This window comes from Polistes canadensis, unplaced genomic scaffold (assembly GCF_001313835.1).
Source record: "Polistes canadensis isolate GaletaPanama2010 unplaced genomic scaffold, ASM131383v1 scaffold_2, whole genome shotgun sequence".
NCBI classification, from domain to species: Eukaryota; Metazoa; Arthropoda; class Insecta; order Hymenoptera; family Vespidae; genus Polistes; species Polistes canadensis.
This window is the reverse complement of record NW_014569549.1, coordinates 1,425,819-1,451,075: the sequence shown is the minus strand read 5'-3', so window position 1 is coordinate 1,451,075 and position 25,257 is coordinate 1,425,819. Positions and strand designations below refer to the sequence as shown.

Genomic DNA, 25,257 nt, shown 5'->3' with positions numbered 1-25,257 from the left:
TATAACAGGACAAAGTCCTAATAAAATGAGGAAGAAGAAGAAGAAAAACAAAATAAATATATTCTAAATATATTTTTATTAAATGTCAAACGAGTCTCAACAAAATAACTTATTGTATCAATTAACTATCTTCGCAATTTTAATAATTACGAGATTTTAATAAAAAGATAGAAAAAGAGAAAGAAAAAGAGAAAGAGAAAGTAATAGTAAAATAGAAACTTAAGAAACTCTCGTTTGATTTGATTCCAGCAATAGCAAAATGTCGTTTCAATCCTTTAACGATTTCAGCAATTTTAAAATTGCTCACGTAATGATTAATAATTTAACGAAAATGTTCATAGTAATGCGAATTGTTAATTCGTGTTCAAAATAGATAGAAGAAGAAACTTGATCGGATTCTGACTATTCGGCTATCGGATTTCTTAATACCTGCCTAACGATTAAGAAAGATTGATAGAGAGAGAAAAGCTTATGATTAATGATATGATATTAAAGAGGAAACGAGTAAAATAATTGAACGTCGAGGCGGATGATTTAAAACCATTATTCAATGACAAAAAGTGAAATTTTCTCAGTGACTCGTCGCTGGTATGAGTTTTGTTATCGAAACCGATCGTCGTTCGAATTCTGACAAATATTTACCATCCTGAAATGGAAGAACGATATATATTTTGCTGTACGTGTGTACATAGTCGTATGCCATTGTTAAATCACGTGTTGCCCGTCGATGAAATATCGATTCAAATTCCTTATTTATTCCGTGCTCGTTAAAGAGAACGGCGGAGTGAAAATGACATAGAAAATTGTTGCAGTTTATTTAACATTTGATGTGATTTTACTTTTTTCCTATACTTTTTATCAATGGTATTAAGATAAAACAGGCGACTATAAACATATACTTTGAGAGACATATATCGTTTAATTCATGTTTCTTCAAAATAGAAGATAACATACTGCAACATACATACTACAATATAATCTTTGAAAATTATGAATAAATTATTTAAAACACTCATAACAAAGATGCAAGAGTTCGTATTCCATTGAAATTATATAACAATTTCATTTGACTATTTCACTGGAAACAAAATATATATGTATTAAGATATTTACATAAAATATATATATATGTAAAATTTGTCTTTTTATTTTAAAATTGAATTTACCAGTAAATAAGTAATAAAACGAGAAAAAAGAATATATATAATCCTGTTAGGTGGTTCGAAAAGAGTCTTTAAGAAGGTAGAAAAAAGAAAAGAAAATAAAAAAGGAGAAAGAAGGAAGAACGAGCAGAGTAAAGTAGGAAAAGAGGAGGTTAACTTTTGCGTTATCTTTAATGTTCATTTTAATGAACCTTCATCAGCCCCGTTATACTTTTACGAAAACGAGAGAAACGATGATGCTTTGCTGTGTCGACGATTTTTGCATTTATCATATATAATTATGTCGTGTTCAACGTTAAAACTCGTCTAATGTAATTTTTTATACGTGTTTTCGCCATCACCCTAGTTGTCGTCGTCGTCGTCGTCGTCGTCATTGTCCTCGATTTCGTTCTCATCCTCCTTGTCTTAGGGTAATTAAATTCTATTCTACCTACTCGTCGCGTGTTACGAATATCGTGAACGGGAAAGGTAGTGGGTTTGTAAAAGGCGGTATAATGTTAAAGCCACGATGCTAATGTACTCTCGTAACGAAACAGCGAAAGGGGATTTCGAAAGGAAGAAAAAGAGAAAAAATAACGAGCACGTGCTTTAAACAATTAACTCACAAAAAGTTATTATTTTTATTTTAAAAGATTAATATTTTAATGCTCAATAACCAAATTATTAGTATTTACTGAATTAAATTATTGTTTTGAGTTAATACTGATAATATTATATATTAATTACAGGAAAAGAAAATATCCTGTTATAAAATAAGAATTGAGAATATTAAATAATGCGGAAAGAGAAAGAGATAATATTAGCTTACAATCAGATTTATAGTATTTCGATATACCACGTACACTGAGAATTCGATTTCTTTTCCAATTAGTCTTGTCGTGGAACTGGAGAATCGGAAATAAAGGATAATCAGAAAAAGAAATAAAGATCCCAGACAATTTAAATAGATGATACAATAAAGAATGATAGATAGAACATACGAATCTTTTAAGCTTTTTCATTTACGTAGAATAGACGTTTATAATACATCAGAATAATTATTTCTGTGTCGTATATTAATATATTTATTTCATAATAAATATGCGATATATGTAATGTTATTGAAAGTAATATTTTTGGTTTCAGAATCCACCTCAAAGGAGGGAGTGACACTATTGTCTGGTTAGAAGGACGTTTCCAGTTTACTCAGACCGAGTGTGAGTCTAACGTAATCAAATCTGATATTTGCCGAATAAATTAAGGAACCACGTAATTTTATTAATCTGTTTCCGTTGATAATCCTACAAGGAGTTTCTCTTTCAGATATCTTTTGTAATTACAAAGAATATTTATTTGCTTTGTAAAGCAACTTCATTTGTTATAATTGAAAAGAAAAACAAAATTGTACGCTTGACGAGAGTTGAATTTTCGATAGATCTAATACTTTAAGAAGATTAAATTCAATAAATAATGCACTCGTGGTAGAAATGCATAAAATTGAATTATTTAGTTGATAATATATCAAGTTTAATTTAGAAAAAGGATTTTATTATTAAATAATATATTTCCGGTTTATAGTACGGTCTAATTCCATTTTAATACACGACCTGGACGACTCGAACAAGGTCCGGAGATTGAAGATAAATTCGTAGGATTAATTCGGATGACCAAAATTGAGTACACCAAATAGAATCGATCGTCATTCAAAGTTTAGTTAAAGTCCGACCGATAGTTCCTCTTAAAACTCGATAGTTCAAGTTTAACTGAAGTTCTTCCGTTTCGTAATTTTAAGAATAAGGCCGATGCCATTTCGAGTAGGTATTGAAAAGTCTTAAGATTGAAACGTGGTCATTTTCGATATTGAATTTTTTAATTAATTTGTTAAACTTCGATGATATTAACAAATTTCTGAATAAGTAGAAAACAATCCGAATATTAAACAACCACGAACTTTGACTTCGTTTTTCGGATAAAAATGTTTTTAGAAAAAGCTTGTTACATCGTAAAACCATCTTGTCATCAATATTATTTCTGAACTATATCGTGTTATCTTTCATCATATATAACCGTTTTATTCATGTTAAACTTATTGTATTCGACGTAACGATCACAGTTCGAAGCTTTTCTTCCTATACAACAATACAACAATACCGAATGATACATTCGTCTGTTTCTGATAAAATCTACGTAGTATTTTCACCGGAAACCATAAAAAAAACTGTTTGAAAGAACACAAAAATGAAAAAAAAAAAAAACAAACAAAAAAGCTTGTATAAAAATAATGATAAATACGTGCTAGATAAAAAACAACAAATTATCGAATTTCATTCGGTAAACTGAAGTTTAATTTGCCAAAGAACGAGACAAGTTCGTAAATTAGCTTCGCTTATGAATGTCATCCTAAAGATTTTTGTATACAGGTATGTTTTGTACGTGTATATGTATCCATGTATTTGTGTTGGATAAAGCGAAAGAACTTTCTGATACTTTCGTGCAACTTAGAGTTAATAACAACTGTCTTGCGTCTTGCGACGAACTTGCTAAAGAAAAAGAGGTGCAGTAAAGTGACAGAGAGAGAGAGAGAGAGAGAGAGAGAGAGAGAGAGAGAGAGAGAGAAAGGTGAATAGTATTTCTCCCCCTAGATTTATAAGACGATTCGGACTTATTTGAAAAGTTGATGCAATTCCGTGGCCATGGCACACAGCCCGTAAATATTCGAGAAACTCTGAACTCGAGGAATAATGTACCCCAGCTTTATTGCCGGACTGTTTGCATAACTGTTAGATACATTTCGATATGTAAGTATGGAAAGCCAATGACAATATGGCCAAATGCATCTGGCTTTTATCGGTGCGCTCTACGAAATTCAGAAGTCATATCTCGTATTTCGCGAAAAAGTATGAAAGTTACATGTATCATAAGTTTTAAAATTCAACACAGAGTAAAAGAATTTTCGGATTTTTTCTCTCCATCATTTGATATATCTTTACATAGATCTTTGAATAAATTCGGAAAGAACATGTATATGCATATAATCTGTCTTAACGTTAGATAAACATGTCTTCTTTAAATTACTAGATATATTTATTTCAACGCGTTTTGATATCTCATTTAATGATTTATCTTTTAAAAGATATTCAACATAAATTTCTGAAAATGAAAAAATTTGTTCAATATATTATATATGATACTTCTTTCTAAGCTTCATGATTAATCGTTAAACAGAGAACATAATGAAAAACAAGATACACTTAATAGCTTGCTGCTGTGTTAAATCCCACTTTCTTTCTTTCTTTTTCATAAATAAATAATTGGAAATAAAATATATCTATATGATTTTTTTCGCGTTATTTACATCGATTAAATGAATTAAAAAACAAAACAAAAACACAAATAATAAAAGGTCATATATAAAAATTAAATAAAAAACATTCGTAAAGATAATAGCATTAACAAGATATTAATTCTTATTAATTGTAAATAAGATTTTTCGTCCATTATCCTCGCTAAATATTTTCGTGACTTCCTGTATTTAATAATAAGTATATGACCTAACGGTAGAAGAACGTTCGTGTTCAAAGAGCGGTAACTCTTTTCTTGAATCACGTTCTTAAGAACCCTTCGCTCGAGATTGTATCCAAGCGTGTTTTCAGAATGTTCAAAAAATTCCATAAAAATCTTTTAAACATTCCGCGAGTCGAAGGAACGCAATCATTGACGCCATCGGCCTTTCAAGTCGAAAGTACGGAAACCGACAATCACAAAATGGCATAGTCAGGTATATTCTTCTTTTCTTTGCAAACGGTTCATCGTATTCCGGTATACATAGATCTGCTAATACAACGTGGCGTGAGTAAAAAGTATTAAAGCATTTTTACTTTTGAAAATGCTCCTCGAGACTAAGTAATATATTAAGGTATTATCAAGTACGTAATATCTTTCCGTGACGTGAACCAAATTACCTCAAGAGGATTACCATGAAATTATTTTCTTGGGTCAAACTACAACTATACAATAAACCTAATATCCTTCTATCTCATCTCGCTCAAGCAACAATCTCTCTACGAATACATTTTTATTTCATTTAAACCGTAAACCGTAAATCCGAATAAATACTTTCAAATAGATATTACTAATTTATAGAGACACATTGTGTAGAATTATCGCAATACAGTGAATATTATACAATTTCTTTCTGAAAGATATGTGCATTTTTTCGTTGGAAAACAAATCAACGATACACTTTTAAAGTTTCTATGTATCAAAAATAAATACGCGCGTAATATATGTACACTTAATATTCTTCTTTTCTTTTTAAATACTCGAACGATATAAATCTTTTGCATTATTGCTAAATGCGATTCATCACAGACGTTACCTTTCTTAATACAGCTTTAAGATAATCTTAGCTATCCCTTAGCAAACAGCTGTACGCCTTTACCAACCCCTTTCGTGCAGCTGCGACCACCGTTTTGGTAAGCCGAAGGCTTTATTTTACCAATACATTTGTCTAATAACGCGAATTGTAATAATTATAAGCGACGCACTTGTCTAAAGTCGAACCTAAGTCAGACGAATAACGCAAGACGAATTGTTGGAACCTCGAATAGAAAAATCCACGTAAATATTTTCAAGGAAAAATATAATGGTAGCTAAAATAATCAATCATATTCAATATATCATAATCTTGTATTAATTTGTAAAATTTAGATATGAAGAAAATGAATAAATATAAATTTACTTTCTATAATAGCTAATTAAAGAATGTGAAGCCATCTATCAAAAACGTTTGATTTATAATAAACTATTACAAATTTCGAAGCATACTCGAAGGTTCGACTATTCGAATATTATGATCCAAATTCAAAAGGAAACATAAAGCAATCACGTAAATCTCTAATATTATCTATTATCTTGTCTAACAGTTGACATTTCTATATAAATCCTATCGTCGTCTCACACGACCATCATTCTTCCTTATGATCTTCTGCAAAAGCAATCTGTACTCTATAGTCACGTATACTATGCAACATGCTTGTCCATGCTTACTCGATGCAAATAAACATTCAAATGCATATATCATTTACACGTAATACATTAAAACACATCTATACATTTCCGAGAGATTATATAAACTATAAAGGAATATTTGTATCCCATAAGGATATCTGCAGGGGTGTATGGACTCGACACAAATAATAATAACTTTTCTTCAGTACCTTAGCACACCTTTTCCTTCTTTTCCCCTTTTATTTCTCTCTTCTTATCTGGCGCTCTGAGCTGTTTTCTTTATCTTTCTTTATATATACGTATACCTATCTATAAAGGTATGAAAAACTTTACACTGCAAACTGTAAAAACAAACGATGAAAAGAAAACCTTTGTTACAATATAGCCTGATATTTCAACAAATATTCATATAACATTCCTAAGCAAGTTTTTCTTTCGCTTCTTTTTAATAATTTTACGATGAAATTTGTCCTAGTATGTATATATTGGAAATCATTTTGAGAAAGGGAAATAATGTTAGATAATATTAAAAAATGTCCTTACTTTCGTTGGAATTTAACAAAAAGATAAATACGGTTTAATACTAACGTTAAGAGTTAATAAAAAAGATTAACATGAAAGAATGTAAATATAGAATAAATCTTTTTATAACTCGTATAATTTTCTAAATTTAAATGTTAGCTAAAGATTTCGAATTATTAAAAGTCAATTATGATAATTGATGTTTATTTTTACATAATTATTTATACAAAATAGATTAATATAATATACAACAATATGTGTGTTTAGTCGTATGTGGTTCTTGAAAAATACGTTCAGAGAAACTTGACTTAAATCTCAAGAGAAATTTAAGGAAATCTCTGTAACAAGCTTGACAGCAGAGTTATGAGATTAATCGTACGTTAGTGAAACTCTATAGTCATTAGTGGGTCTTCTTGAGTACAGGTATTAAGTTCCCTAATCAGTATACGATATAGCTCTAACATAAGTATAAAAGAGAATTAACCAAATTATAATTATTACTATTCAATGTAAGTATTCAATGCATAAACAAAGTCACAAAATGAATTAAACATGAAATTAATTAATTTCATTAAGATTGTTCACTTTGATTTATCAACTATGATAAATCGATTTTATATGCAATAATTATTAATAATTCGAACAAAAAGAAAAAGATATGATTATGAAGAAACAGATGGCTCTTCCGATAGATTAACTTTTTATTCAAATAAGAAGGGAACAAGAAAATAATCGCGAATAAATTAAACATCAATATTCGCTCGATTATAATTAATTCATAAAAATTTGTCAATAATTTCCTTAAACTGGCTTGAACGACATATTTCATTATTGCTGTCTAAAATGTAGATACGACGAAATGAAAACTATTTTAGATCGACATCGACAATGTTTTCCAGGTTTCCTTCTCGAAGATGAAAAACGTTAAACGATCATACATCGAGTATCGAACGACATTACTCATATGTACGTAATCGATTAGTAAAGAGTTATCGACGAATGGACGACCTCCGGTTCAGAGAGTTCACGAGTTTCGTCGAGCTGACGTGACGATATTCGCGTTATTATTAGAAAATGCAAGATTAAAGCGACACTTTCTTTGTCGATCGATTCCACGTCGGGGAACGGTAGATAATTAATCGAACGCGACACCCTATTTCTCAATACGTGCAAGTTCCACGAATGTACGGAGAGAACTAACGCTGTGTTTGTTGACAGGCTGATAGTAGACAGATATCTTGTTTACATTAGCGATAACTCTCTACGTTTGTCAATATTTCTCTTACCTCAAAGTATACACACGCGGAGTTAACTTTACGACCATTATTTTCTTTTTCATTATATTTTTTACGTTATTAAATATTATCTTTATCAAGGATATTAACAATCACGCCGTGGATATGTAAAAGAAAGAAAAACCACAAAAATATCGAGTAAAAATTAACAAATTTAATCTATTATTTCTACAAGTCGTGATCGTTACAATCACACAATGAAACAAAATTTTTAGCGAAACTTAACCGATCCTTCGAGTAACTACTTCTTTTTATCAACTTTCTTTCATTCCTTTTAACTTTAAGACGATATCAATCTTCCTTTTAAAAGTATTAAAAGTGATTATGAAAACTTTCTCATTACCTTTCCGGTCACAGGGCATATCTACGTAATAGAAACTGTAGCCAGAAATTGAGCCTTATTCGAGAATCAAAAGGAAGAAGCGAGAAACTTTTACGTAATAAGTATCGAATAAACGAGAAAATCGGAGGAAACTGCGCACGCGTCCATCTCTTCTTCTTATTCTTTGCAAGTATTTTTCTTTCTTTCTCCCTCTATCTTATTCTCTCTTCCATCTTGCTTAAAGAAAGGCTGAACCAACCAAAGTTTAGAACCACTTACCTTGTCCGAGAAATCGTAAAGTTTTTAGAAAGTTCTAAATTGAAAATTAAAAATAAGAGATCTGAGATCGTTTTTGTAAGTCTGGCATAACCAACGGCATGTACAAATCCTCCTTCCCCATCCCCTCCCTATCTATTTTCTTGTACTATTTTTCTTTTTTCCTTTCTCTCTCGTTCCTATATTTTTCTTTCCCAAAAATTTGAATATTCCATGATCGTTCTCTTTCAATATAATTTGTAATTGTCAATACTACGTCACACACAATTTGAATTTATTTTCATTGAAGTTATAACAAGATTTTTTTGGATCTGAATTTTTATTGTCAAAAAAATCCTTGTCAAATTTTTAAAAATATTTCCTTATAATATTCGTAAAAATAATACAGTTTCAGTTTTTTTATGCGATTTTGCTCAGGTCAAATTTATCTTTTATTTCTTCCTCTCGTTTTTTTCTCTCCCTCTTCAACTAGTCTTTATATTTGAAAAATAGAACAAAACGATAGAAAATTATCATTCGGTCGATGCAGCGGAAGCTTCGTTCGATGAAAGTCATTCGACTGCATTATCCAGGTTCCTTTGCTGCGCTGAGTAACACGTAACTCGGTCGACGCCTCGCGTTATATTGGTGTTCATACTCGTGTTCATGTATACATACACACACACACATACACTACACGCACACGCATGAACGAACGAATGTATATTGAAGGGTTTTTCACGGGTGATTAAACTCAAAGTGCTCTTGAATCCTGCATAAGAGCTAGAGACAAAGTGAAAACAGTGACGACGACGGTGACGATGAATGTGAAGACTAAGGTGAACTTAACTGTCTATACATTCGCACACCTATGCTCATCGAATATGTTAAACGAATAACAGCTAGGAAGGACCCAATGTCTTCATCTTTCATACTTTTATATTTTCCGGTTGATCTCATTCCTATTTTTGTTACTACTATGGATAACAAATATTTTCAGAATTGTCCTCGATTTTATTATATGTGTGAATTCTTCTCTCGTACGAAAGTTCGATATTGTTCTTCCTTGATATCTCGAAAGGTTTTACATTTTCGATAAAAGATGTATACAAGTATATCGATTTTGTTCTATTTTAACTTTTTCGACTGATTTTCAGTTTTTCAGTAAAGTTTCTTTCAATTACATATACTATTGCAGAAACAATTGAACTTTTCAAGAAGGAGGTATTATTTTACATTCGAAATCGTTTAGAAATTCAGGCCATTAACGTAAGTAGCACGAATTAAATTTATATCGGTCACAGCTTTACAAATGTTTATTAAATGTTAATTGTTTTGTTGCAAAACATTTAATTCTCTATGTTAACATTGTTAAAATTTTATAAATGCTATACCATTTTAAAAATATAATTATATAAATTTTATATTTAATATACATATATATATATATATATAAAACTCATAATTCCTTTCGCAAAAGTTTAAGATTTTAACGAACACGCTAATGCATTCTTAAATTACTTCTCAAAACAAACAAATAAATTAGTGGATGTAGAAAGAAATATGTATTACGGCACATTTAAGTAGAAAACTTTTATCTCTCTACTCGCGCGCGCGCGCGTGAACCCATAATTTTAATTACAAACTATTCTCCTACGATTCTAAACTTCTCTTACGTTTCTAAACGAATTACAGAAAGGAAAAGGAATTGTTTTGAAAGCGACCTGTTCACAAGTTTATAGAAAATACATTTCGCGTGCTGGAAACCATTATTTCAGTGTATACAGTCTACGACGATATCTCTATACTTGTTTTTACCATCGAACGAAAGTGCTTAATCGTATTCACGACGAATTCGTTCTGGAAACGAAAACCTCGCTTGTTTTTTTTTATTCTCATCCCTTTTTGAGAGTTTCGATCCGCATTTCGAGTAGCAATTTGAGGGAAGTAAAAAATACAATGTGGTAACTGCGCTGACTCGATCAATAATCCAATTCCGTATCATTCAATCCTAAACGCTGATCGTTTCCCACAATTGAAACAAAATTCTAACTACCAAGGAATTATATAAAAATCAAATTGGACTAAAAAGTATGAGAGTAAAACAGAGTATTTTGAATGGACTATTTTAATATCTGGAATTGTTATTTAAAATAGAAATACTCTTTGGGCGTAGAAACCATTGATAAGATTGGATTTTCTAAACAATTTCATTCTCTTTCGACATTATGCTTCGTTCATAATTGTTCTCACTCTTGTGCGAACATTGCATATAACTCGACCTTTATACGTCATATTCCCACCTCAATTAACATATTGCGTAATTATTTCATTATAACTGTATCGACTCTAGTCAACGCGCGTGACAAACCACCGCAGAGCAGTTGCTCTGTTGCTGGTAACACTTCACGTTTATTGATCGTGCATGGATTCAAGGATCGATATTCGATAACTTTATCGAAATATTCATTCAATATCCTTTTTTTTTTATCCGATTACTAGATCGGATATTAAAAAAGTAGGAGGGTCGTATTTTGATGAGTCACTAAAACGGATAACGTTCGACCTATTTCACTACACCAATATGAAAAATTAAAATTAATTCTTAACTGGCTAAACGATTTTATAAATAACTCGATTACTGGGTTATAGTTATTTCCAGACAGATTCCATTTGAATTTGGCTGATAGTAATTATAGGTCAAATAAAAATAAAATTAAAAATACATTTTTCAATGACTAACTCCCAAATGAATATATCTCGTTACACGTGTGTGTGTTAAATCATTCTCTAAATACAATATATTCATAACATGCCTGCACAATCACGTCAAGCATCTGATCATACCGGGAGGGACGATAATATCATTCGACTTCAGACCCGTTGGGAAACTTGGTCTTCCAGACTTCCTTTTAGTCTGTCATCAAAATAATTATTGCGGATTATAATTATGTTTATATAACTAATTTTGCATATTAGGTATTATGTATTAAACACGAACGCCACATTTTAATATTAAAATATTAATAGTAAAATAAATTATACATTTGGATAGGTTTCAGACGATTAATCTGAAATCGTAAATAGTTTATGTGCCTTGGTAAAGAAACTGTTATAATTGAAGAAAATTTACGAACACATGCACCATTAGAAAATGTCATTCTTCATACAAAACTTTAAATAGGATTGAAAAACTCTATTTCATGCGAATGATGGTGATTGCATAAGACACTTCTAGTAGTCACGTCTACAATCTCGCAAACAAACTTCCTGTAGGATAGGAAAAGAGATAAACTCCAACATATTCGATTCCCAAAGGTCTCACGAGTTTTCCGATTTACGTTGATCGGAAAGCTCGGCTTACGCGTTTAAGTATTCGTACGACTGTCGCGTGATTTTTGTACCAAGGTTTTATCATGATTTCGAAGCTAGACCGTCTATCTCGATGAATCTTTATAGAAGAACGACAACCTAGAAGTTACACGGCTTTACCCGTAGTTCATATTTCGACAACCGTCTGGGACAAAAAAGCTCGTTCTATACAACACGTTATGAAAGAGAAGGTTAGGAAAAAAAGTAAAAAAGAAAAAAAAAGAAAAAAAGGACAAGCCAAGAAACTAACGATAATAATCTTCTTAGGGCACCCCCGTGATAAATGAAGTTTTCGTGAAAAGAACACAGCGTTGTCGAGGAAAGCTAAGTATGCGTGTAATGTCCAAGGACTCTTGATTGATAGATCGGCTGGTAGCAGATTTAAAATTCTATTGCTCCGATAAAAACTCGATTGACTTCGCACTTGACCTCTTTTCCCTTTTTTATTCTCTTTTCTTCTTAGCAAACCTTTTTGTAAAGCCTTTTATATATATATATATATATGTCTATTTTCTACATCGTAGATTCTTTCTTCCTTTTTCCCTTCCCTTCTTCTTTTCCTATTCTTATTCTTTTCGTCTATCTTACATAAATTGGTAAAAAAAAAAAAGGACGCGTAGTCAAGGAAGTTATTCCCAATGAGGTATAACATACTTGTATTCCTCGGAGAAGAGTCCTCTTTGCGTTAACTCTTTCTATGAGCCACTTCTTTTTATGTCGACTAATGTAAACTCTTTACTTTCGTTTCTTTCTGCATATCCAATGTCCTTTCTCTCGTTGGTACTAGTTATTTACAAGTCAAATGCGTACGATCAATGCCCGGGAGGAAAGAGATGGTGGTGGTTAGATCCAGGAAAACGATACGGAGGCCAACGAACGTATAACAGAGACTGAACATTGAAAAGAGAAGAGGACAGAATCGGAAATAAATGTGATCAGACTTTGGGAGGCCGCATTTACTTTAGCTTTGAACATTCTTCTTTGTGCATGGCTAGTATCAACAAGAAATAACTCGCAAAGAAGGCTGCTATCAGAGGATCAAAAAGACATCGGAAAGAAAAGTTACGAAAGGATTTTACCAAATTGCAGATGAACTTAAACAACTGTAGAAGCTTACTCGATCGATGAGTTTTATATTCTTTCCCTTCTTCGCGAAAGAAAACTTATCCGCGTTACATAGGCCACCACCATGTTGTGGCACATCTCAACAAAATTTCTCTCTATTTTATACTTTTATTTTATTTTTAAAACGCGTAGATGATTACCCGAGCTATATATCTTGTACTTCGAACTTTTCATTATTTCAAAATTACAATCACGACTATTCTATTTCTTCTTAAACCTTGCCTTCTTCTTTAACGTAATAATGTTACCAGTATTTTGCGGTGGTTGCTTCGTAGGTTGCGAAAATATAATATATGTATAAAGTTGTTTTCAACGTAATTTTCGACAAAACGACCCACGGGATGCTTCTATCCCTAAGTCATATATAGTCTAGTTTTATTATTTTATTAAGATGTAATGTCGACGCAATAACGCTAGCCTCCCAATTAATTCTACGAATACTCGAGAGGCACTAGGAATTACAAAGGTATTATTATTTTTTTTAAGTAAGATAACTACACTAGTGGGAGAATTCCTAACGCCTTTTACGCGCTAATAATTATAATTTTGAATATTTTTGGTCTCCAACATTTTGGCCTCGTTTTCATAATGACAATACAAACACTACTGAATAAGGAATGGAAAATAATGGAGAAAAGCTCAATAAAAAAAAAAAGTGAGAAACAAAACTGATTTAAAAAATCTTGCTGTAAAATACGAGAAGAAAGAACAGCTGTGTTACTTTCACCCCAGAAGAGTGTACTATTTCAACGAAACTTTGTTCTCGAGAGTTATTATATGCGACTCTTTCAGTGAAACTTTTCTGACGTTCAATAAACCACTACTACGACAACTTACGTTCATTACGCGTTTCTAGAAATGATAAACTATTTTATACGAAGACGCTATTCTTTTTGTTCACTTTTATCCAACTACATCTGACAAACGAAAAAAAGAGCTATTATCATCGCTCGAATATTATTCTCGATCTCCTAATTCTTATGACTTTCACGGTACCATCTACCGTTCATTCTCAACGGCAATAGAATTCGAGTAGGGTAACAAAGTCTCTCAGGAAAATTTCATTATTCGAAGTAACAAGACTGCTACATCGGACGTTAATTCTTCTATCGTGCGACATTGAAATTTATAACCCTCAGAGCGATTTCCGTTAACCACCGCGCTATAACTCGGTCAGCTCTTTCGCCGACTTTTGGAATAAATTCAAATGGTAAGACTGGCGCCACGACGGTGTACAAGCTTACACATCCACAGTCAAAATCCTTTCCTTCTTTTTCCCTATCTCTTTCTTTCTTTCTTTCTTTCTTTTTTTCTTTCTCTTTCTCTACTTTTCGTACTACGTCTCAGAGGGAGTAAAAGAGAACAGAACAACGAATTGCATCGGGTTTTGCCTGCTGGCGAAAAGAGTAATTTGATGCACAACCTCGGACTCCACGGTCCTAGCAATAATAAAAGGAGTAAAGTGTACACTCGAGCAGAAGCACGCCTCTTCGGACTCGCCCCCTTGCCGTGTTGTATTAATTTAACTTTGGCGACACGTCGACGGCACGGCCTGCCGACTCCACCATCTCGAGAAGTGAAAGAGAGAAAGAGAAAAGTAGAGAACGATATTAAGCTAAATTACCGAAGTTATCTACCGGTGTGTAACTCTCCTTTTAAAATTAGAAAACGAGAAGATGGTAAACAACGATCCTATCCTTGATGATAGTAGAAGAAAATAGAGATGTCTTGAATAAGAAAGTTTAGAAGGGCGAGAAGGTAGCTTCCAATAGTAGACCACCGGAATTCCCTTTTCTGTTAAACGACGCATCGAAATCTTGCTTTCCAAACGATTTACTTCTAGAAGAGCGTTTAGCTTCCGCCCGTTAAAAAGATTTCTATGATTAACGAGGTTCTCTCGAGAAATCTGTGAAATTTGCTTGCTTAACGACTCTTCTCGTTTCTCGGAAAAATAGTAACGCAAAGTTTTTCCATTTTCACGAGGAGTAAGTATCGCTTGCTGATATTTCAAAAGCTTTTCGAACTTTAGCGTTAACCACAAAATTCTCGCTACAATGCCTAGCATTTATTTCATTTAAATACTTCCCTATCGATAAATCGTTTGTTCCTTCTCTGAAAGGAAAATAATATTTGTATATAGATAGTGGATAATTGCTTCGAATTAAAATAAATATCGATTACAATTTGCATAGTTAAACCAAGTTTCAAGATGAAGATTGCAGTGGTGGGAAAGAGAAAGATTCGAAAGTTTGGGCGATGGATAATAAAAGCATAAAGTGAAGTTACAGCGAATTTTACTTGTTTAGAGATATGAAACTCTACTAACTACGGATAATAACCACTTTCAGCAACTACGGCGTTTCAAATATATTCTAATAAATAATAAACTTTTTCATAAAACGTAATTTTAAATTGTAATAAAAAAGACATTTTTAATAATAGAAATATAAATGGAGAATGAAAATGAATGTCTTTTTGTTACTTAAATTTTTCCTTCTGTTGCGAAAATGACATTAATTAAAAGCTTAAATATTAATAAATTTATCTTTTTTATCATGGAAAAAAATGGCATTACTGCGTTATTCTGTAAATTAATGTTACGTGTTGTAATGCGATTTATCAACGACCAACATTTGTCTTTGTTCATAGAAATTCTCAGGATGGAGTTGACAACGGCGAGGTTGTTACTCTACTTGATGCTGACAATGGTGGCCATGTGCCGAGGACAAGACGTCGCGCAAGACTGGATGCAGTGCACGACGTCGTCGTGTAAATGCAAATGGGTGTCCGGTAAGAAGACGGCCGAGTGCATGAGGCAGAATTTAACGCAAGTACCGCAAAACTTGTCGTCGGAAATTCAGAGTCTTGATCTCACCGGGAATCGAATACCTCACTTGATCGAAGACATCTTCAAATTGAACAATCTCGTAAATCTTCACAAACTGGTACTGCGCGAATGCGGGATCGAGTCGGTGCATCCTAAGTCATTCAGAGCACTGAAGATCATAATCGAGATTGATCTCTCAGCTAACAACATTAGAACGCTCCATCCGGGTACTTTCGTCGAGACCCTACGACTCAGAGTACTACTCTTGAATCAGAATAAACTGAGAGTTCTAGAAGATGGTTTGTTCTTCAACTTGACCTTTTTACAAAAGGTCGAGGTATCCGATAATAAATTGGAAAGAATCGAAAATAAGACTTTCCGTAATTTACCTGGACTCCAGTCACTCACCTTAGATGGAAATAATCTAAGCGTACTTAAGCTTCACAGTTTCGAGAATTTACCGAAATTGAACAGTCTCGAGCTTCAAAATAATCCTTGGAATTGTAACTGCCGACTCAAGAAATTTCGCGACTGGACGATAGAGCGGAAACTGTACACGAAGCCTAATACTTGCCAGCAGCCAGCCAATCTTGCTGGGAAGATGTGGGACGAGGTAACAAGCGACGACTTTGCTTGCCGTCCGGAAATATTTGCTATTGGACCAACGGGAAAACTCGAGATCGGCCAAGGAGATGCAAAACTTTGGTGCAGAGCCACAGGCACTCCTCGACCTCAGGTAAACGCCGTTTTTCCTTAGATTTTATATCACGATATTTTACAAGCAATTCTATCCTATTAATTAAAAGACACCGGTAAAAAAGAAACACTTGCTTTTTTATTTTTCTTAATATCAATTTTCTCTCTTTCATTTTGCTGATTTCACATGAACGCTTCTAAGAGGTTTTTGAACGCGTGAGATATTTCTAACTATATATATAAGGACTATCACGTAGAACATATTTCCTTCTTCTTAAACGCTAACACGTTAGTCTGTTCCGGGTTATACATTTACGGAAGATCTAGTGGGACATATTTGTCTCGCGTCTCGTGACATTCGAAAAGTCAAGTGAGAATACATTACTTATCACGCACGCTTTCGGATATGACGAATGCGATCGTATAACCAGTATCTTAACCAGGTGTTATAGTACATTGTGTTCACGATTCGTCATACTTTGGACTGTCAAGTCATTGCGTTTATGAATCGAATTAAAATTGGACATTACCTTACGTGGATAGAAAGTGTCACGCGATGTTGACTCGGTAGTTTTTAACTTGTTTGGTTTCGCGATGATCTTGCTGATTAGAAATGAAACAATAATTTTTGAAGTACTGTACAACTTTAGTAAACATGGAATTCTTTTCTATTAGAGATGAACAACATTTCTCTCTCCTTATTTATGTATTTTTAAATCTAACGAAATAATCTTATATTGTTGTTTACAGCTCGTCTGGGTGTATCGATCAAAAATACTAAATAATCAAAGCAGACGACATAACGGAGAACGTGGCTATATTATCGAGTCCAGCAACGATTGGTTGAATCTGACTATTCCTAGCGTTAGTACATCTGACAAAGGTGATTACGTTTGTCTTGCAAAGAATCCAGGTGGTAGTGTAGAGAAGAATGTAACTTTGAGTATCGTGGGTGATACCATCGGTGGTAGGGATAGTACGATCAGCCTACCGTTAGCTATAGGACTCGGTATCGTAGCCCTTTTACTTTTTTTCGTCACGATGACGCTTTGTGCTTGCTATTGTCGACGTCGTCGAAGTCATCACGATGAGAAAGGCTTGGAAGCAGCATCCTTAGAACGTCATGGTCTGGGAGAACAAGAGAAGTCTCTAATCACAACTATAAATACCAGCTCGGTTAAAGCAGCCAGGCGATACGAGGCACCTTCCGTGACGTCGCACGGCACCGAAATGACGGAGCTGAACCGAACCCTTCTCGACAACGACTCGGTCTTCGGTCAGTACACTGCATATATAACTAAACAATGTGCCGTCAGGTGCTAGCCGGAGTAACGATCGGTCAACCGCAACGGCCGCTCCTATGCACCGCGTTCACTCTGACGTTAACGAGCATCGAATGTTACTCGTGAGAGCGTTGAACGTACGTTTATCTTAAGATTATTGCAAATGGAAATATCATTTTTATTCGGATAATTATTTCATATAAGAGTTTAACTAAATTATCCAAATTTTTTCATTCCATCAAAATAATCTATACTATGGGTTATTTATTTAATGTAATATTTCCAAACTTTTGTAAATATTGTATCATATAATCGACCGATAGAATATTGAACATTTTAATAATGTATATAGCTAAATTGTAATTTATAAAAAGCCAAGTTTCACAATAGTAAAAATACATAATGAGTTACGAAGAAAAGGTACAAAAATTCAACGCGCTCTCTTGATTAGAATTACAGAGGTCGATATAGCGATTTAAGATTTAGGACGATACGATCGAGCAAGCACGCAGTACAATCGCTTTGTTAAGGGAAACAGGACCCGCTAGATAAAAACGAGACTTTAATTTAAAGTCACTGATAAAAGCGATCCTTTTTCACGGTAAAAAGATTTATTATCAGATCTACTCGTTGGCTAAATAGCTTCTTTGGTAAATAAAGAATGCACCAAAAAGCCATCCCATTAACGAGCATGAATCTGACGTATCGATCGAAACGAATTTCTCCATAACTTGGATGTTTGTTACGTTTCTTCCAACCATCAGGTAGACGTAATAATATATTTATGAGTTAAATGAACGACCAAGGTTCAGTTTTGATTATATCTTTTTAAAGGACAAAATTAGTTGTTAATGTGAAACTTCGATCTCACTTTATCTTTTGCCGGAGATAGATAAATATAAATATCTCTTTATTTTACATGAAATTCTTTCGTCGATAAAGTTTGTTGTTCTATACGAATATGCAAATATCGAGGTTTGCGACAAAAACATTGCATATCTAAAGCTATGAGTTGAAAAGGGAAGAACGAGAGAAAAAGAGAAAACAGGATAAAAACGAAGGAAAAGGAGAGAGAGAAAAATTTTTCCTAAAACTAATATAACTTAAATGAAACGAGGAGAAAACAATGTGGTACCGAATGAAATGTTTTTAAAAATCGATATTTTGTTTCTTCTTTTTTTTTTTTTATCTGCATGCAAGTTATTCGTTTACTACAGACCAGAAAAATTTTATGCAATAGAATATTTTTCCAAAATAACAAATTCTTAATCTAAACAATCGCTTACTCAAAATAAATATTACTTTATTGTTGCTTGTGAAAAATATAATAACAGTGTTTTGTCGTGTAAAAAAAGTCATAATTAGAAATAAAGGAAAAGCAAATTTCACTAATATTTCATTATAATACTTCTTTTTTTCCATGGATGAAAATAAAGAGAAGCATGAAAATGAGGACAATGTGTCCAGTAAAATGAAACGTTAATGCAAATGGGAGGCTGCTATTTCTGCACGAGTTCTCATTGCAAAACGGTCAACGACATCTTTCTTTTTACCTTCTGCTTATTATTTCGCAGAGATGTCAATTGAAAATTGTTCATATAATTTTGTTCTCTAACGGTAAATTTATTGTCAGAAAAGTTCTGATAATCTAACAAATTTTAAATAAGTAATTGTCAAGGATATTTTTCGAAAATATCGTACATATGAATTTGACAACGAAATTTCGACAATACCTATTGTTACTTCGAAATGCAGAGGAATGAATATAACGTTTACCTTGTCCAAATTATGTTCACATAATAGAGAGACGGCGGATCTTTCCCTTTTGCGTTCGCTGCTTAACCACAATAGGACCGGCTCTCGACCGCGCCGTAAATAATTGCAAACGTCTCTTCGCCTCCTCCATATTGGCTTTGTGAGTTTCCACCGGCTGGACTGGTCGGTGGATCCGGTCGCCATGACTTCAATATGCACGCTAGAGATTGTCCAAGTCCACTCTCTCCATTATATTCGTTATAGCATATAATTTGTATTTTCTTTTTATTTTCCTTTCTCTTCTCTTCTCTTCTCTTTTCTTTTCTTTTCTTCGCGTAAAATTAGATTTTCCTTCATTTTGTTTTGTTTTGTATTATTTTATTACCACGTTGCTTTATTATTACCTGCAAAATATTTCAAGTTACATTTAAAAGATACATACGTAAATATATAATGTAGGAAAAATAATGGAATTTAAACAGCTTCTTATATTTTATGATATTTTCTACTTGTAATGTTTTTTTTTGTTTAAATTAATTTCAGATAGATACAAGATAAAGAAAAAGAAAAGAAACTACGTGTTCTAAGAATTTGTAGATTGTGCGATGTAATTCGACCATGCTAATGTTGTATTCTTGATGGAACGTTAATTTCTATCATGAAAGGATAAATGATCGGTGGGTTTCGGATTACCGTTCTTCGACGGGCGCGCAAGGCTTAATACGGTACTCGTTAACGTACGGCATCGTTAGAGAAATAAAGATCCCGATCATTATGTCGAGACTTCGATCGTGACATCGACTCTACAACGATCCTAATATAAACTTCGAGACACGGCGAAGGCGAGTTTTCGCTTCGTCACTTCGTTAGTCGCGAGCACTCTTTCTTACCAAAGTTATATGATAATTTCTGCCGAGTATTTTATCAATAAGTTACTGACTCCACTTGTATTACAAAGTTAAGTATCTATCCGATCACAAGTATTGAATAAGTTGTTCAATTCGACGACAGGTAATTCAGTGACGTAATCAAAGTTCTCCTAAAGGAAACTTGTCCAGTTTAGTATTTCTTTAAGGAATTGTTTAATTGGATGCAAACGATAGTAACGCGCTTATTGGGAAAATTGATTTTCAATTGTCAGTACAAAAATAGGGGGTTATTTTGAAAAAGAATCGTGACAAAGTTTCGGTCTGCCGTACGGTTTTCTCTCTATCTCTACCTTTTTATTTTAAGTTTATAATTGATTTGTCGCGTAAGCTCTTTTAAAATTTTCTTTTTTAACGTTCGTCCTTCCCCTTTGTTTCTGTTTTGACAGCTGACGGTGTGGTCGGTAGCGGCGTGATCGGCAACGTGGTTGGCGGAGGATTGGACGAGGAAAGAGAGGAGGGTACGAGGACAACAGAATTCGATAACGGGGGTGCCGGTGGAACTTTAAGCCGTGTCGGAAATGCCACTTACCGACAGTATCCGCCGGACCTGTTGGCTTTCTCCGGCGGTCGTGGCGCCTCGCCGACTAGTCAGGCTTCTACAGCGCCAGACAACACTCGTCTTCCTAGCCAACAACATCAGCAACATCAACCGCAACAACAACAGCAACAACAACAACATCAGCAACAAAGACAACATTCAACCTCGAGTCCTACGTCTTTGGGCTATAGCTCACCGCTCGGACAATATCCTGCAACTTTCAAAACTCTTCCTCATAATAGAAGCGTCACGCCATACGGGCTCGCAGGATCTGCAGTGGCACCAGTGATGCCTCGTCACGGATACGTGACCATTCCGAGAAGACCTAGAGCTCCTAGCTGGAGCAGCGGCCCGCCGACATCGCCTACGGATGTATTAGAACCCGTCTATGATAATTTAGGCGTACGTAGTACAGCAGATGGCAGCTCAGTGCGTTCTCTAAATAAAAGTCCGGAAAGCGGACCTTCGGTCAGAGGAAGGCAGATTCCTGGTACACCGACCTCACACTATGCAACCATGCAACGAAGCACTCCGAACATATTAGCTGGCAGTTCGAACGCACTCGGTACCCTTGATAGATCGGCGCCCGAGGGTGCTCCCGAGGCCATCTCTGATTGGTCCATTAAATTGGCTGACGAGACTTTCGATATCAGCTCTAGATCCCTCGGGCTGCAACAACAAGGTAACAACACGTTAGGTAGGAAGATTCCACCTAGGCCACCTCCAAAACCTAAAAAGAAAACGACCAATGGACCTCTCTACGAGGACGAGGATGAGGACGGCACGGAAGTATGATCCTATGAATATAATGGACAATGAGGACGTCGGGTCTTCCTTCTTCTTCATTCCCGCCACTACTACGTCGAGCCATTTAACTCTATCGAGTCGCCGACGAACTCGGGAAAGAAACCAATAGTGCCTTCATTCGAAGATTTCGATGATTCTTCTTCCGATGCCAGCGCAAGTCGATGCAATTCTTCATTCGGAAGAAGAAATGATACTGCGACGTGACGATGACGAGGGGACACCGATTCCTCGTTTTATCGAACGTCCAGCTGACGAGGAACGAAGAATACGGATTATATCTCGCGTGGGATGCGATTTATCGCTATTTCTCTCGATATGCGTTTTATTTTTCCCAGTTTCTTTCCTCCTTCCATATTATTTCTCCGATCACAATATTTTCGTTCCTTTCATTTTCTATTTCACTTTTCATCGGCTCGTCCGAAAAACGAGAGACCAGAACGATTTCACGATTATATTTACGAATATTATATATCGCGGGATGTGCTTACCGAAATAATAGCATACAACGTTGATAAATTCATGAAATGATTTTTATCGAGAAGCAATGAGTAAGTGAGAAATAGTAGGAAAATTTAATCTTTCTTTTTAAGATATCTTGAATTTCTATTATCTTATTCGATATATCTAGTTTATTGGCTAGAAATGATATCTATTCGTTAAAATAGAAAATAATTCTTCTGATATTTCCAACGATATTTTATTTATTTATCGTGGTTTCTCATTTTCTAAAGAATCAATCAAGCTTGGCTAATGTGATGTCGATTTAATCCCAGATGAGAGATCGGATTCAAGTCACCAACATTAGGTTCTATTCTTTAATGTCCGTTCAACGTCCACTACTCTGTTTCGTAATCGACTAAGCATTTCTGGTTTATGGTTCTTCGACTTTAGAAGCTTTTTGCACAGATGAAAGATGTTAAGCTTACTTAACAAGATTGAGTAAGGTATTTCAAACATCTTTTCAATTGAATAACGCTACATTTTACAAAATTATTTCCATTATTTAGCCCGTTTTTAAGACAACTGGCAAAAATATAATAAAAGAATATGTATCGTTTATTGGGAAAATAAATAAACCTTTTTTAATGTTTCGGACTAATTGTAAATCCATTGGGGAAATAAATTTGTAAAATTAGAAAAAATAAAATACGTGACACTCGCAACAAGTTGTATAATGTCGAATCGTAAAAATTTTCTCTCTCAGGGTAAAAATGGAATAATAAAGAAAAGAAAGGTGGATAGACACGAAGAAGATAGTTTCGAATAAAATGCAGCAAAACTATAACGATCCCTGTTGTTCGTGGCCAATAAATCCAGTGTCAAAGAACGTACCTTCCGGAAAGAGTGGTAGGAATCCGCCGTGTGAAATACTGTTGGTAACGCCGAACATCGTGTTAGCGAAAAAAGCTTTCCCGTATTGCATTCGATCGCCGCTACGGATTGCTATCGTTTATTTAGAAAACGCGTGAACGCGAAAGCTGAGCGAACGAAACAGAAAGAGGGAAAAAAAAGCTCGAGTTTTACCCTTCAGAGGTCGAAATAAAATGGTCAATATCATCGTAAGTTGAAGATAAAGACGTAAAAAGGTAGACAGATCGAATGGCGATATACGATATTACGTGATTGTACCTGAATCTCGAAGATCTCGTAGCTACGATGACGATAAATTTCCATTTTTATCGACCTTGAGCTGAAAAGTAAAGTCTCCGCAGTATATACCTATCTATCGAAATATTTTCTTACTATCCGAATTGATGAGTATCGACTATTTTTTCAAATATGCTCGTCGAAAGATTTCCATCTTCCTGTCGTCATACATATTTAATATTTCATAAATATGTTTATATGAAATACGTTTCGTTTGTATTTCTCACTTATCTCGTTCAATCGATTTTACTCCTTTGCCTCTCAATAAATACCATAGTTTAAATTTTCAACATTCGTATGTATGTATATACGTATTAGATAATTTCGAATCATACAAGACTCCTTCGTTTTCGGCATTGTGAAAAGAATAATATTAGATTATGAATCGTTGCAAATTAGTCGAGTTTGTGCTCAAACATTTAACTAAGAGTATATGCTGAATATTTGGGTCTTAAATACAAATAACTAAGAAGAAATTTTATGTTATTGGATTGAAATCTAATAATTAATCCGAAAGATCTAATTATTCGCGAATGCTGTACTTCCAAACCGTATCGCATAACGTATGGACAATATTATACATTTGTTATTTAAAAGTAAAGTTCGATAAGTTAGTGGATCGATCGATTATTTTTTCCTTAAGGTTCTGAAAATAAACGATTAACGTAAATAAATTAATATAATAAACGCGAAAAAGGCCAATGACAATTAATTTAAAAATTATCTTTTTATATTTGTTACACTTTAACGAGTTCGTTACATATCCGAAAAGATTGTTTTCCTCGATTATTTTTCATTCGGCCTTTATACGGAAACATATAAAAAAAATATAAACGAATAATAAAGGATAAAGGAACGAAACAGAATGAAGGATAATAGAAAATTATGTAATTAGATTCAATCGATAAATACAGGTGCCAACTCTCAACTCTCTTCCCGTCTATCTCTTTTTGCAAAGAAAAAAAAGAAAAAAAGAAAGAAAGAAAGAAAAAACAACAAGATAACAAAAGGAAAGTTCGCTAAAGTAAAATAGAAAGAGAGGAAAGGCGTAGTAGTAGTAGTATGGATGCGCAAAGGAAAGAACTTCGTCTCGCGATATTTTCAGCGGCCTAGAGAGAGCAAACAGAGAAAAAGAGAAATAACTAGAAGGAAAAAACGAAGAGAGAGAAAGAGAAAGAGAGTGAGAGAAAGAAAGAAAGAATCGCGAGCCGTTTGTTCGTTTTTTAAAAGAGAAACCGGCTGAGCCTGCAATCTATAATGTACATATATACACAGAGTCGCGAGTGAATTGTCATTGAACATTGTTTATATGTAAATACAAGAAACGATGAAATAAAAGAGGAAAGAACAAAGAGTGAAAATATAAGGGAAAAGAGAGGAGGAAAAAGAAACAGAAAGGAAGAAAAAAAGAGACAGAGAGAGAGAGAGAGAGAGAGAGAGAGAGAGAGAGAGAGAGAGAGAGAGAGAGAGAGAGAGAGAGAGAGAAAAAGAAAGAAAGAGAGAGAGAGTGTAAAAGAAAGGATCTCATATACGGCCAGCACGGTCTCGCGAGTATATTTTTGTAGTTTTGTATTTTGACGTGTTCTCGGAGTGAGATCCTCGTGCTTGCTCGGCACCGAGTGACGATAGGAAGAGAACGTTTGCGGGGAGGCCGACAACGTCGACAATGACCGTAATAGCATGTTCCGCGTCGTTTCGTCGATCGACCGGTATTTCGCGTATGCACGAATTA

At 34.1% G+C, this 25,257-nt stretch overlaps 1 protein-coding gene across 4 annotated transcripts in view; it reads left to right on the top strand.

Moving 5' to 3' along the window:
• The window catches only part of LOC106785193, a 237,455-nt gene extending 214,083 nt beyond the window's left edge, over positions 1-23,372 (top strand). For all 4 annotated transcript variants that reach the window (XM_014745454.1, XM_014745445.1, XM_014745437.1 and 1 more), the window contains 4 exons: positions 2,289-2,359; positions 15,693-16,606; positions 17,317-17,842; positions 20,920-23,372. In XM_014745454.1, coding sequence (XP_014600940.1) covers positions 15,704-16,606; positions 17,317-17,842; positions 20,920-21,866 — 2,376 coding nt within the window. In that variant the 5' untranslated portion in view covers positions 2,289-2,359; positions 15,693-15,703 and the 3' untranslated portion in view covers positions 21,867-23,372. The remainder of the gene's footprint in view (positions 1-2,288; positions 2,360-15,692; positions 16,607-17,316; positions 17,843-20,919) is intronic.
• Positions 23,373-25,257: the final 1,885 nt, after the last annotated feature.